The sequence below is a fragment of the Populus trichocarpa genome, chromosome 3 (genome assembly GCF_000002775.5).
Source record: "Populus trichocarpa isolate Nisqually-1 chromosome 3, P.trichocarpa_v4.1, whole genome shotgun sequence".
Classification (NCBI taxonomy): domain Eukaryota; kingdom Viridiplantae; phylum Streptophyta; class Magnoliopsida; order Malpighiales; family Salicaceae; genus Populus; species Populus trichocarpa.
In genome coordinates, this window is record NC_037287.2 from 10,160,383 (window position 1) to 10,174,421 (window position 14,039).

The following is a 14,039-nucleotide window of genomic DNA, read 5'->3' on the forward strand; positions in this document are numbered from 1 at the left end:
CTTCATCACCACTGATGGCTTCATTCTCGCTAAGAATCTCAAAAACACGTCATTCAACCACATACAAGTTCTCTAAAGTGGGTTTCGTACAAAACCCAAAATGGAAACATGGGATTGAATTGGAGATGGCTGTCATTGCCATTGCCAAGCATTTTACTTTTGACATTACAACACTACATGCTATATGGAGGATCCATTAGTAGCAGGAGTACTTGTTTTACTTTTTGCCTCTCAAAGTTGCAACAGATCATATATTTAGTAGGCAACAGCAGCAGCAGCAGCAATGCTCCTGTTCTACTTCTTCTTCTATCGAAGACAGACGGAACTTGTTCTCTCATTATTGCCTGAACGCATCATTTTCATCAGTGTCCAATCGACACCTTTTTTTCTTTCTTTTTCTCTGCTCTCAAGCACAGCACTGAACTTCAAGATAATCTCTCTCTCTAGCAAACTTTTATATCAATTTATGCTCATGGCTGGTTAGTGTGTCCTTTGCAGGCTAGCTGTTTGTTTTAATGCCTACTTTGCAAAAATGACCTAGTAGTTGACAAAGGCAGAATCAGCAATTTCAACTTCCAGATGCTAAAGTTTGGTTCATTAAAGTAAGTTATTATGCTTTCCCTTTTCTCTTCCTCTCTTAGTGATTGACGCGTCATCCCTAACCACTCAATTCTTTTTCTTTGATATTTGGGTTCTGTTGGCCTTCTTAGCTTGTTACTTTTTAACCAAATGCTCGAATTTGGCTAAAAGTAAGTGATTAGTGCTTTATGCATCATTATGCCCGAAGAGATAAACATCTGCCTAGCTAAAGACTATAGAGAATCTTATCTTGTTTGCTAAAGACAATGGAGAATCTCATCTTGTAGTTTAGTTATTTAATTACCATTCCTTTTAATGGCTGCTTTGAAGAGAAGTTGAATATTGGATGGCCTACATTGTTCAAATGGAACTTCTAAAGGCATGAACTGGCAATTTAGAAGAGCATTTTGAGGACTGCAATAACTTCTATCAGTTTTTTAGTTTACTTTTTGATGGAAAGAGATGGCTCTAGGTGTTTTGATGGTGCTATTACTTCGATTTGCGATTTGCTTTGATTGATAAGAATTTTTTAATCTGCTTACTCAAGACCCATTTAACTTGTAATGTTGTGATTCGTTAAACGAAAGGCATCTTTATCATCTTATAATTCCTCTTCATTCGCAATTGTATCCCGCAAAATATACTCATTTTTTTCTTCAACCTTCAGGATGTTGTACCAACTACCAACTAAAAGTTATAGGTCTTCTAGTGTAATTATATATATATTCATGTTTACATAACTTCATTCTTGAACATCAACACTTTACCTTCTCTACGAATATTGACAAGATGGGTTCCTCCTGATCTTAGCAATTCGTGCACTGGACTAATCCTCCTCCAGGCATGCTTTATATTTTTTTTAGCTGGTGTTATTGGAGTGGTCCTCTAGTGGCCTTGGTCTTTCTTAATATAATCCATTATTGCACCAAAAAAAAAATACTGACAATATTATTTAAATGACTATGGTCTGCTGCAACTAAAAGGTAAATGAATAGTGAATCTAGATTGGTTCAGTTATAAAAAATGCAGTGATACAGTTAATGAATGTATCGGAGATGACCATGAGGAGTTGTTAATGTTTTAGGCAAGAAGCTGCTGTTTTATGTGCTTCTAGGTGATAGGTTGCATGTATTGGAGATGAAGTTACAGTCATAAGACTACTATATCTTTAACTCAACTTATAGATTCCTCCGTTAATAACTGATTATAAATTGTAATTTCTTTTTCTGTTCGTCTATATACCATATGATAGGAAAATTATCCATTTACATTCGAAAACAATTAACAAAAAAAACCCTCATATTTTGTGCAGGTATACATGTCTGTTTAATATGTGTTGAAGACCATTTTCCACTAACCCTTGTTTTCATCTCTGTGCGAGCCAACATTCTTGAGCCAATCAACAACTTCCTTGATGGTTGGTCTCTTGAAAGGATTCTGGCTAACACACATGCAGGCCACATCTAGTACTTGCAGCATCTCGTCATCAAAACCCTTTCCTCTCAGGAGAGGATCAAAGACTTCATTTTGTTTACCCTCATTTCTCATTTGCTGCACCCAGCCAACCAATTCTCTTGACATCTTTGGCTTGGATACCTCCACAGGCCTCTTCCCAGTCAGCAGTTCAAGCATAACAACTCCAAAACTGTATATATCTCCTCTCAAAGTAGCTACCCATGCTTGCCCATACTCCGGAGGAATATAACCCAGAGTTCCAACAAGTTCGGTTGTAACATGAGTCTGGTAAGGAAGAATCAACCGGGACAATCCAAAATCTGCTACATGTGCTTCGAACTTCTCATCAAGGAGGATGTTGCTAGATTTGATGTCACGATGCACAATATGAGGCTCACATATCTGGTGCATGTAAGCCAGACCAGAACCTGCGCCCCGTGCAATCTTGAGCCTCGTGGGCCAATCCAGGTTGGATGCACCATCAGTCTTCTCATGCAACCAGTAATCCAAACTCCCATTTTCCATGAAGGAATATATAAGCAGGCGACATCCCTCGTGCACACAATAGCCTTGCAGGGAAACCAGGTTTTCATGTTGAGCTGTGGAAAGAGCCTCCACCTCTGCTCTGAATTCTCTTTCCATCAGACCCAAGTCTCCGGAGAGTTTCTTGACAGCCAGTTTGCTCCCATCTCCTAATGTTGCTTTATACACCAGACCAAAACCCCCACAACCGACAATATTTGCTTGATTAAAATTGTCAGTGGATTTCAAGAGTTCAGATATGGTTAGATCCTTGATCTCATAAGTATTACTTGGGAACAATACAACTAAACTGGCATCCTTGTCACCCTCGAGAGGAAATCCAGAGTTGATGGAAATTGTATCCAACTCAGTGTTGTCGGTGTCCCCTCCAGGAATGATCCTTCTCTTGGACAATATCCACAGTGCTAGCACAGCAATAAATAAACCGGTGCCAAAACAAATACCAACAACAAGTCCAATGACGAGTTTTATGTTTGCGCTTTTATGAGGAGCCGAAGAATGGTTGGTTCCTGGTGAACTGGAGCAAGATCGCTGCAAAACCTGACCACACAACCCTGGATTCCCTACAAAGCTGGAACTGGGGAAAGTATCAAACTGACCTCCCGATGGTATAGGTCCTTGAAGTTCATTATTGGCAACATTGAACAAAGACAGGAAATGCAGACCTGAGAGTGAAGTGGGGATTTCTCCGGATAAGTCATTTCCTGAGAGATCCAATTTCTCCAAGTTAGTGAGGTTCGATAACTGATCAGGAATGTTCCCGAAGAATCTGTTATCACTGAGATCCAGCACATGAAGGAACTTCAGTTGGCCAATCTGTACAGGGATGTTGCCACTGAGGTTGTTGTTTTTAAGGTATATAGCTGGTGGCAGGCTAGAGAGCTGATTGTACTGCAAATTGGTAGCATTTGTGGGCTTGACAAACACGGGCAACTCTAGATAACTTCTTTCCACTCGTTTAACAGCCTCTTGCGATGTTAGTGCTCGCAATCCTGCGAGTTCCAGAGGAAATCCTCCTGAAAGAAGGTTATTGGACAAGTCCAAGTAGAAAAGGCTTGACAGATCACCCAGCCAACGAGGAATTGAACCCCTGATTTGATTGTAAGACAGATCTATGACCTGTAGGCTCGTGATGCTGGCTAGCCAGGAAGGCACTTGACCAGAGAGTTTGCAACGACCTAAGGCCAAAACCTGGAGATTTTGGAATCCAGTTGAATCTAATGTATTTCCATCGTCTAGTATACCTTCACTCATAGTATTATTGGAGAGGATGAGAGCAGTGAGGCTCTTGCAACCCATCAGAATTCGGATAGCCCCAGTAATGTTAGTTAAGTTGTTGGCGGAAATTGAGAGAAAAGACAGAGATTTTAGAGCTGTTATGTCAGGTGAGATCTGCCCCTCTATCTGATTACTGGCAAGTCTAACTGCAACTAGTGATGTGCATGAGTAGAGGCTTGTGGGAAAGATACCTGCAAAGTTGTTGTTACCAAGATCGAGGGTGGTAAGCTTGGGGAGTGTGGAGAAATCGAGGTCAGAGAGATTTCCTGCCAAGAAATTGACTCGCAGATTCAATTTTACTAGATGGGTGCAGTTCATCAGAGATGGAGGCAGAGGACCTGCGAGACTGTTAATGTGAAGCAGCAACTGTTCCAACTTGGAGAGCTTGCCTATGTCCCTTGGTATCCTGCCGGAAAATTTATTGGAGTACAGCTCGAGAACCTTAAGATTAGTGAGATTGACCACGGCATCACTGACTGGACCAGAGAGGTAGTTAACAGGTAACGAGAAATGTACAAGTGATGTTGCTTTGTACAGATCATCGGGAATCATCCCCGAGAGATTATTGAAACCAGCGCGGAATATCTCAAGTTTGGAACATTCCCCTAGTTCTGGAGTAAGGTTCCCGCTGAAATCATTGCTGGAGAAGTCAAGGAGGGTTATGGAAACAGGAGAAATTTGGCAGACGTTGGAAGGAATTTGGCCTGTGAAGCTGTTATTGCTGACATTAAGTCTTGTCAAATTCCAGGCTGCCCGGAGAAATGAGTTGGAGTGACTTAATTCCCCATCGAAGTGGTTGCTAGACAAGTCTACTATCTTGATAGGAAGGTTATTGGTATCAACGGATGGTAATTCACCATCGAGACGGTTGTAGCTGAGATCAAGGACCTGGAGGCCGCTGAGAGAGGAAAAGAATCCAACTGGTAGAGGACCATGCAGGCGATTATGTGATAGATTGAGGTGAGTAAGGCTTGTGAGATTGGCAAGATATGGGGATAGGGTGCCAGTAAGGTCTCTAAAAGGTAGAGAGAGACTGGTTACTCGGCCATCTGCAGTTTCATTGCAATCAACTCCTTCCCAGAGGCAGCAATCAGTGGAGCGATCCCAATTCAAAGGAGATGATAAATAGGAGGAGAAGGACAAGAGAGAGTCGTGATCATCTTGATTGCAGACAGTAGCAGCATGGCAAGGAGACAGTAGCGATGCTATTAAAAGAAGAAATAAGACCATGACCAAGGAAGAGGAGGAAGGGGGCGTTGGTCTTTGAATAATAATGATTTGATATGTCAAGCCAGACAGAGTAGAAAAGCTGTCTTTCTTGACCATTATCTTCACCATCATTCAAGTTTAAGGGACCAAAATAGTGGAACAAGAAAAAGACATAAGGAGGAGGAGGAGAAGGTGGGGGGATGGGGGTGGAGGAGATGATGGAAGAAGAGATGGCCAAGTACATGATTATCCATTCTATCTAGGAGAACTTGTAGGCTTACAAAGATGTGAGATTGCAATCGAACCCCTCATTGACCTAAAGAGAGAGAGACAGAAATGAAGAGAGTGCGGGCGTGACGTTAGGTCATTTGATATTTTAGTGGCAACTACATGATATAAAATATAAATAAATAAATAAAAGGCTGTATCATTAGATATATGAATCTCAAATGGCGTTTACTTTTGGTGGTGCTGGCTGCGGTGGACTTTTTCTTGGATGATGATTGATTGATGACCACTGGCCACAAATCGTGTAAGCTTTAGCGTTCAAAAACTCCATAATCATCTCATGTTGTTTCAGAGCTTATCATGTCTTCCAACTCCACAATTTCCATCGTCTCTCCCCTCTCAATTGAGTTGTCTTCTTCTTTTTCTTTTTTTATTCTCTACTTCTTTCCCATGCCCCCCAACCCCACTCTCCACTCGTAATATTATGATGTGCTGGGGGCTTGGCGTTGGTTGCAAGGTTGCCATTGCTGATCTTGCCAAATACCCTCTAGAATTCTAATACATTTCCTTTTTCTTAGTAGCAAAAAGAATCTCAATAGTTAAGACTTGCTATTTTTTAATGTTTCTCAGCCAGTCGCTAACAATAGGTGCAAAGTGTTGTCAATTAAAAATTGCCCATTGCCAACCATCGTGTATATTGGTCAGACGAATATATGGTTTAATTTTCAATAGCACTGGATGCAAAGTGACTTCACATTCTCCGTTCGCCCATCTTCTCTTGAGGTGTGCTTTAAGCATATCTTCCGGAGGGTCTAGCAAAATAGTGTATTTATTACTCTCTCCACCTTGCTTCCCTTAAAGTTGACGCTTGACTTTACAGGTGTAATTTCAGCAGCATAACTTACCATGGAAAACTTAATATTTATCAACATATTGGCATGATGATAGTAAAAATGTCAATCTTGATCATCATCATCGTCATTATAACAGGAACAGTAAAAACTTTTCCAAGCATTATTCAGCAGTGGTAATGAAATAACATAAAGCCTTTAAGAAAGAAAGGGAAAAGCAAGGAAATTCTTCTCCACTGCTTGTGCATGAACTGTCATCCGATGAACACATCCATATCATGAATCCAAAGACAAGAAATGGAAATATCAAGCAGCTAGAGAACATCCCGTTACGGGTGGGTTTCCACACCCAACAGATTAGTAAAATCAAATTCCATAAGCCCCCTTTCTCTGTTGCAAAACTCTGTCGAAACTAAAAAGGCCTGAAGGATGGGGAAAGAGTGGAGAAATGCTCAGTAAACTATGCATTATTGAGCTGAAATGGTTTTGGTTCCCAAGTCAGGCGTCCTTCTTTTTTATCAGGAAGCAAGATTTTAATTTCCCACAAGCGCATGCTTCTGGACCCAGTCATGCTACTCTCACCACGAAACCCAGTAGATAGGAAATGAAAAGAAAGAAGAACCGACTGCAAACTATAGACACAAAACCTTTTTGAATCTGCACGCTATGATTGCCAAAATGCTGACGACTATTATGGAGAGAAAAATTGACCGCTCAGCAAATTCTTTCATAAATTTTAAAAATTTCATCCCACAAATTGATATAAAAAAACATGTTTCGGATACATTAAGAAATTATTTGAAACCAGGGTTGGGTTCAACAAACCAAGCGTCAGCAACACCACCCTACGCCACAACTTGATGGTTTAATAAGAGGAAAAACACAGTAAATTAAGATGTGATTTCCCAAAAGTCAAGAAACATTAAACTAAGATGTGATTTTCCAAAAAGTCAACATAAATAAATCCAAGAAAGGCAAGAATACTTCACCTGCACTACAGGAATTGAGTACTGCAAATTCTCATTTGTAGTTAGTTATACACCACCATATTGCAAAATATAAAAAGGGATTAAAATTTAGGGTATGATTTGCAGCATCGGAATATTCATAGATATCATCACAAGATCTTTCCAGTTTCCACATAATTTACTCTGTCTTGAAAAAGTCATGCTCCTATCTACCATTTCAAACCAGCAATGACAGGGACGTAATTCTTTGTCTTTTTTAAGAAGAAAAAATGTTTCAATAGAGCAATTTATAGATAGAAGAGATTACCTTGATATTTTTGCTGTTCCCTAAACTCCAAATAGTTAATTAACTGCAAAATCCGAAATTTATAATTTCAAAATGGAGTTATAAAAAAAAAAAAAAACTTCTATAAGATTAGATGAATGAAACCAAACCTGGATGAAAAGGGAGTTTGTTTCTGTCTGTCTGCAAGCATTTGACTGGGAATGGGACACTTCACTCCAGCAAGCTCTTATCTATCTTTTCGCAGATTTTGGCATCATCTCTTCCTCCTTTCTCAAATGGACTTTGGCATTGAGAAGCCCATTTTCATCTACTTTTAGGTGGCCGACCCCATTTGCTTGCGAGGTCATGAAAAGTCTACCATGGTGTTGATATAAAAAATTTATTTTGCCAAACCTGAACGTGTGAGTAGTAATAATATATTGGAATGCCATTATTATATTGGTAGGATTACGTTTCCATGTTAATAAAAAATTTATATGATATTAACAAAAACTAGTAGGCAATGAAAAAAATATTGTAGCTTAAGATTCGAAAACACTATTAATTAAAATAGTATAATGATATTGGTCTCATTCACACTACAAAACTTAAGACTTTTTATATGAAACATGAGTCATTATTAAATTAATAAAACCATCAAAATATTTTTAAAAACAAAAAATAAAATAAAATTGGATTCAATGGGCAATGTGGTATTTTTAAAATGATTTTTTTTATTATTATCATATAAGATAAGAGAAAATTTTATATTTTGACGAATATAAAAAATATAAAAAATTTAAAAGTACAATGAAATGACCAGAATTCAAAAAATTAAAACTAGTGTCAAGAGATTTTTTTATCTTTTCATGAAGGTCTTTTTGTTATTACTATATCAGCTCATAAACAATTTAGAATTTGACTAAATATGAAAAATAAAAGTTAGGTGTGTGTGTGTGGGAGGCACCCATGCACTTTAGGCGACGTATGCAGCATCCCATGGTGGACAAAAATATCTTTTTCAGGGCAACGCGTGTAGGTGTTAGGTAGTTGATTTGTTGCCGTGGAATTTTTTTTTCTCTCTTTCCTCCCTCTAAAATGACAGTTTATTTCTCTTTGTACTTGATGTTTCAAATTCAGTCTTTATTCTTTTGATTTTGATTTTGATTTTTTTGTTATTTTCTCAAATTTTTATTTGTTTTCAATTTCTTCCATCAATTTCAATTTGACATATATTATTTTTTTCAATTTGGTTCTTATTTTTTTGATTTTCAATTTGATATAAAATGACAGCTTGGCCTTTTTGTAAAAGTTTTGTTGGTTTTTAATTTCATCCATCAATCTAAATTTATGGTATTATATTTTTCAATTTGGTTGTTTTGATTTCTATTTTTTATTACCCGTTTTGTAAAGTTTTATTTGTTTTCAATTTCATTTGTCAATTCAAATTTATAGTATATTATTTTTACCACTTTTTTAAAAAATTAAGTTATTTTTCTTTTCAATTCACTCTTTAATCAAAATTTCATTTTTTATGTCAATTATGATCCTCATTCTTTTGTTAAATTGATTTTTCTTTTCAATTTCACACTTCAATCAAATATAAAATTTATTTTATATTTCAATTTTGATCCTTGTACTTGTAATTTCTATTTTTTTTAATTTTATCATTTAATATTTGATTGATTGAAAATTGAACTTCATGATTTTTTCAGATAAGGTACTTCGAGTCTAATTACTTAAGTCACGAGTTTAAAAAATCAGCACGAGTTGATGTTTTTTTTTTTTTAAAGAGCTTTATAATTGTCTTTACCTTTATAATTGAGTTATTCTAATATCATGATATAGGTCACAAGTTCGGCAAGATATTCTGGTTGGCTTAACTCTAATTATCGAGGTTACATGTTTGTCATGCTAACTCGGGTTGACTAGTATTGATCTTTTATGTTTTTTTTTTTGCTTTATTTTGTTTTTTTGTATTTAATGTTAATTAAGATACATCGTTTGTTTCCTTTTGAAAAAGTATTTTTTCCCTAGATTATTCTAATCTTTTATTTTTAAATTTGATTTATCTATTATTCTTTTTTATTTTTCTCGTCCAATTAAAATAAAGCCAACTTATTAGATCCAAATCCAAGTCACATATTTTTCTTCTCTTCTTAAAACATGCGTGTGATACTTAAATATTATTTTTTATATAAAAAAAATAATTTAACCCATGACAAAGCTCAAGATTGGATTAGCTTGTGCTACGAAGAGAAAGCAACCTTTTGATAAAAAGCTATTATTTTGGAAAGAAACTAGCTTCCGTATTTCCTAAAAAAATTATATTTTAAATGAAGAAAATAAGAGACTTACCAGAAAAATGTCATGCTTTCAATTAAGAACATGAGTGTCTTAATTTATTCATAATAAAAATAATTATATTTTTGAAAAATCATAAACAAAATGGGAAGGAAACATGGAATTAAAGTGGGACACGAGAGAAGCGCATGTCTCAATGGAATTAGGCTACTTGAAGGAACTGATGGTGAATAAGAGCTTAGTTGATGGAACATATTATTCGTGGATTGCATTACCATAACCAAGGTTGAAGCTAAAAAATTTATGGCGAGGATAGCAGATCCATGACACGGTTCATCATACACATGTATAATTATAAATGATGGAGAGTAGTCTAAATCATTATTCAGATTGAGATCTAATTTATTTTATTTGGATTTTTATTCTTAGGTTTGATGTTTTTTATTTTGAATATCAGTCTTGTTACCAAAAAATTGATAAATACAAACGGAAATATCGAGGGAATATTTTCATTGGTAAATTACCAAGGAATTTTACCGACAGAAATATTCCCTCAGTATTTACTGAGGGAATTACAATGAGAAAAAAAATAATTAAAACAAAATAAAAATAATAATAACATGCTGTTTTTACCAACAGAATTACCGACGATATTTATTTTGTTTGATGATGAATTGAACTGATTTTTCTTTCTTTTTTTATTTTTTTCAGCTCCAGTCTTTTTCTTCTAATTCTTAACTTTTCTTTTCTTTTCTTTGTTTACTTCTCTTAATTAATTTTTTGTCCCGCATCAATTTACTTTGGGGAGAAAATAAATGTATAGAGATAGAACAATTATTCAAACATACCAAAACTTGATTTATAAGTTTTGGTATCAAAGACTAAGTTATAACTTTTTCTATAAAAAAATTAATTTTCTTAAATCATAATTTTAATATGCTTTTGTATACTTTTGAGGAGCCATGGCCCTAGCTTTTTTTTTTTTTTTTTTTACTTCTCTTAATTTTTTTTTGCCTCGTATCAATTTATTTTGGAGAGAAAATGAATGCATTAAGATAAAAACAATTATTCAAACATACCGCAACTTGATTTATAAGTTTTGGTTTCAAAGACTAAGTTACAAGTTTTTCTATAAAAAAAAATTGATTTTCTTAAATCATTAATAAGTTTAAGAGACTTTTGGTTTCAAATACTTTTGAGGAACTTATTTTGTCATTTTTATATATAATATGAATGATCACAAGGATTTTCAAAGAGAAGCTTATTTCATATAAAATATTTTATAAAAATATATTTTCATAATTTTTTTTGTGTTTATTTTATATTTATAAATTTAATTTATTTATTATAATATATTTCCAATTCATAAAAATTCATAAGATATAATACAGAGAATAATATATAACCATAAGATCTAACAATTTCAACCACATCATTGCCCCTTCACTACTTTGTTTTTGTAACTTCCACCATGACATTATTATAAGCCTCATTATCAACATCATGTACTTTTCAATTAATTATTTTATCATTATCACTATTATTTTTATTGTTACTAATAATTATTATTATTGTGTAATTATTATTATTATCATTGGTCCTATCATAACAAATCTTATTATCATCCCTATGATTATTGTTTAAATATTATTATAGTTTTTACATTATTATTTATCAAATATCATAAAATTATTCTATATAAAAATGTTTAATGTAAAACAAACCCCACCAAGAAATATAATAGTAAGTAAAAAAATAAAATTACTAGTAATATTTCCCATATGTTTATAATGAACAATAGCTTACTCTTCACAGATTCTAAAACTCAATCAAACAAGAAGAGATTTTTTTACAATAATAAGAAACCTCTAGACAACAAATAAATATATGGAGAAACCTGCAATTTTCTGCTATACAAGCACGTAGCTAAGTAAAGTTACAAAACAACCAACTAGTAGGTGGTTCAGTGGTAAGAACTTGATATCAAACGGTTTACTCTCCCTGTGATCTCAAGTTCGAGTTATGTGATTATTAATATAATGGCCACTAGAGGCTTACATAGTCGTTAACTTCATGACCGTGGGATTAGTCGAGGTGCGTGCAAGCTGACCCGGACACCCATATTAATAATAATAATAAAAAAAGTTACAAAAACAAATCAAGGGTGTTCTTGGTATGCAGATTACTGAGAGTACCATGCTATCAAAGAAGCATATTCTTTTCTTAATACGAGGTTGCGTCTGGTATGAGGTGGAAAAGTTTGGTTGAGAAAAATTAAGAGTGTAAGGATTTAAAACTTAAGTGTTACTGAGTAAAAAAAAAATGTTAAGGAAGTTTAGTAAAAATTAAAAAGAATAATAGGGGATCTCAATTGAATCAACTCAAAATCAAGATTAATAATATTATAAAAAATATTAAGAATGTATTTGTTTTTATAGATCGTCTCCGAGTCTATATATATGTCACCCGATCTTTCCCTGTGTCATTAAGCTTCAGACCTTTTGGTCGCCCTGCCTCGTCTCCGCCATCATGTCCTCACGGCCCTCACCTGAAGTCTTCCACCTACAAAAAGTTCCTGGGTTACAACCACTCGGTCCGGTCTTTAGGGCCCGATCAACCCGCCATGACCACGCCTCTAGGTCAACTTGCTTGGCCCAACCTTCGAGTCCACTAGCACCGAACCAATCTCGCGTCTGCGAGCTTCAGCCTTTGATCTGAACCCCGGGTCGTTAGGTGTCTTTGGAATCCCATGGGTCAAGCTTTAGGTGATTTAAGAATCCATCCGCCGCCGCCGCTGCACGAGAAACAGAAACATGACGTGTTAAGTTACTGAAGCCACACATAAAATAAGATAAAAGAAGAGCTATGCCACAGCCCGCAAGACAAAACTTGTCTACCCGTACTAGTTTCTCTTGAATTCGAGAACACCCTCAATTCGAAAGTAAAATTCAAATAAAAAAAAATATCTAATCCGCTACGGAAGGTGAGATAATTAGTTAGTACATAACTAAATATATATTTATTTATGATAATAAAAATATTTATTATTTAAAATAAAATAATTCTTTTTTTTTAAATAGTGAAAAAATATTTACATAAGTTATTCTCAAAAACAAATAAAACTATTTGATTATTTAAATCTACCACTTCAGCATGGGTAAAATAAAATAATTATTTTTATTCATGAAAGTATAAAAATATATTAATAAATACAAAATTATTTATTTCTTAGTTATGACTTGAGAAAAATTGTTGTTTTTTATGAAGCTTATAAAATAAAATAAACATAATATTCAATAAAAATAGAAAAATAAATGAAAACAGGGCTACAGGCAAATAAATTATCATTATTCAATAAATGAAAACAGAAACGGAAGCCGTGATTTATTACAGGAAGAAATTTCTCATTCGATCGATTGATAAATCCCCAGGTCTTTGCGATAGTTCATGTAGTACCGGAGCAGATTCAGCAGCTATCATCGTAGCAATCACGTTTCTTCGAAGTTCTCGGACCACGGCTCTTTTACTTTTCGAACATGTGGCTCCTCTTTTGTCCATGACCTCTTTGTTTGTTTTTGCTTCTGTCGCCTGGAATGGAAACAGGCTTCATTTGACTTTGCCATCCTCAGAATTTTTAAAGGAGTCAACAACCTTACGTATGAATTTGTGCCCTTTTTTCTCCGGATATAACTAAGATGAAGTTTGAATAGACTTGTAATTATAAGTTGTAATGGAATCTAGAATTCATGAATTCGGTTGCTGGTTCACAAGTATAAAAGAAGAAAGATTTCTGTACATTATGAATGGTGAAGGTAGTGTTTGTTTTTTTGCTGTTATCATCAAGATGTATATTTTGCTCATAAAATATATTTTAAAAAAAAAATTCATAAAATTATAATGAAGATAGTGTTTGTTTTCGTAGTATTATTATAAAAATGTATATTTTGACTCATAAAATATATTTAGAAGAAAAGGTTCATAAAATTATGGTTTTTATATGAAATGATAGACCGGTTAATACAACTGGATCCAATCAGTCGGTCGATTGAACTAAATGATTGGACTTTCACTTTGTCGCGTTTCACAAGAGCACATTAATTAAATATTATTATTCTAAAATGCGATAATTATTTTATCACACTTAAAAAAACAACATTTAATAAATATCACGCTTCTACAACATAAAAATATATTATTTTATCAAAAAAATTTAAATAATATATTTTAAAAAAATCACTACTACAGTAAGAAAAACTACATGAATTTATTGTCAGCTGTGTCTGCCAAAGTTTCTTATTGTACGACAGCTTAAAAGGAAAAAAGAAACATATGGATCTAGACATGCATGCACTTCAGCAA

The 14,039-nt window shown here is 34.4% G+C and overlaps 1 protein-coding gene across 1 annotated transcript; it reads right to left on the reverse strand.

Annotated features, from left to right (window-relative positions):
- Positions 1–1,783: 1,783 nt before the first annotated feature.
- On the reverse strand, positions 1,784–5,634 carry LOC7461962 (tyrosine-sulfated glycopeptide receptor 1). Its single transcript, XM_002304225.4, has one exon. It carries the CDS (start codon positions 5,194–5,196, stop codon positions 1,933–1,935), a length of 3,264 nt encoding a protein of 1,087 aa, XP_002304261.4. The 5' UTR covers positions 5,197–5,634; the 3' UTR covers positions 1,784–1,932.
- Positions 5,635–14,039: the final 8,405 nt, after the last annotated feature.

What these genes read in the sequence shown, in the direction of transcription:
- LOC7461962 (XM_002304225.4), bottom strand. Translation starts at nt 5,196, where the DNA reads ATGATGGTGAAGATAATGGTCAAGAAAGACAGCTTTTCTACTCTGTCT.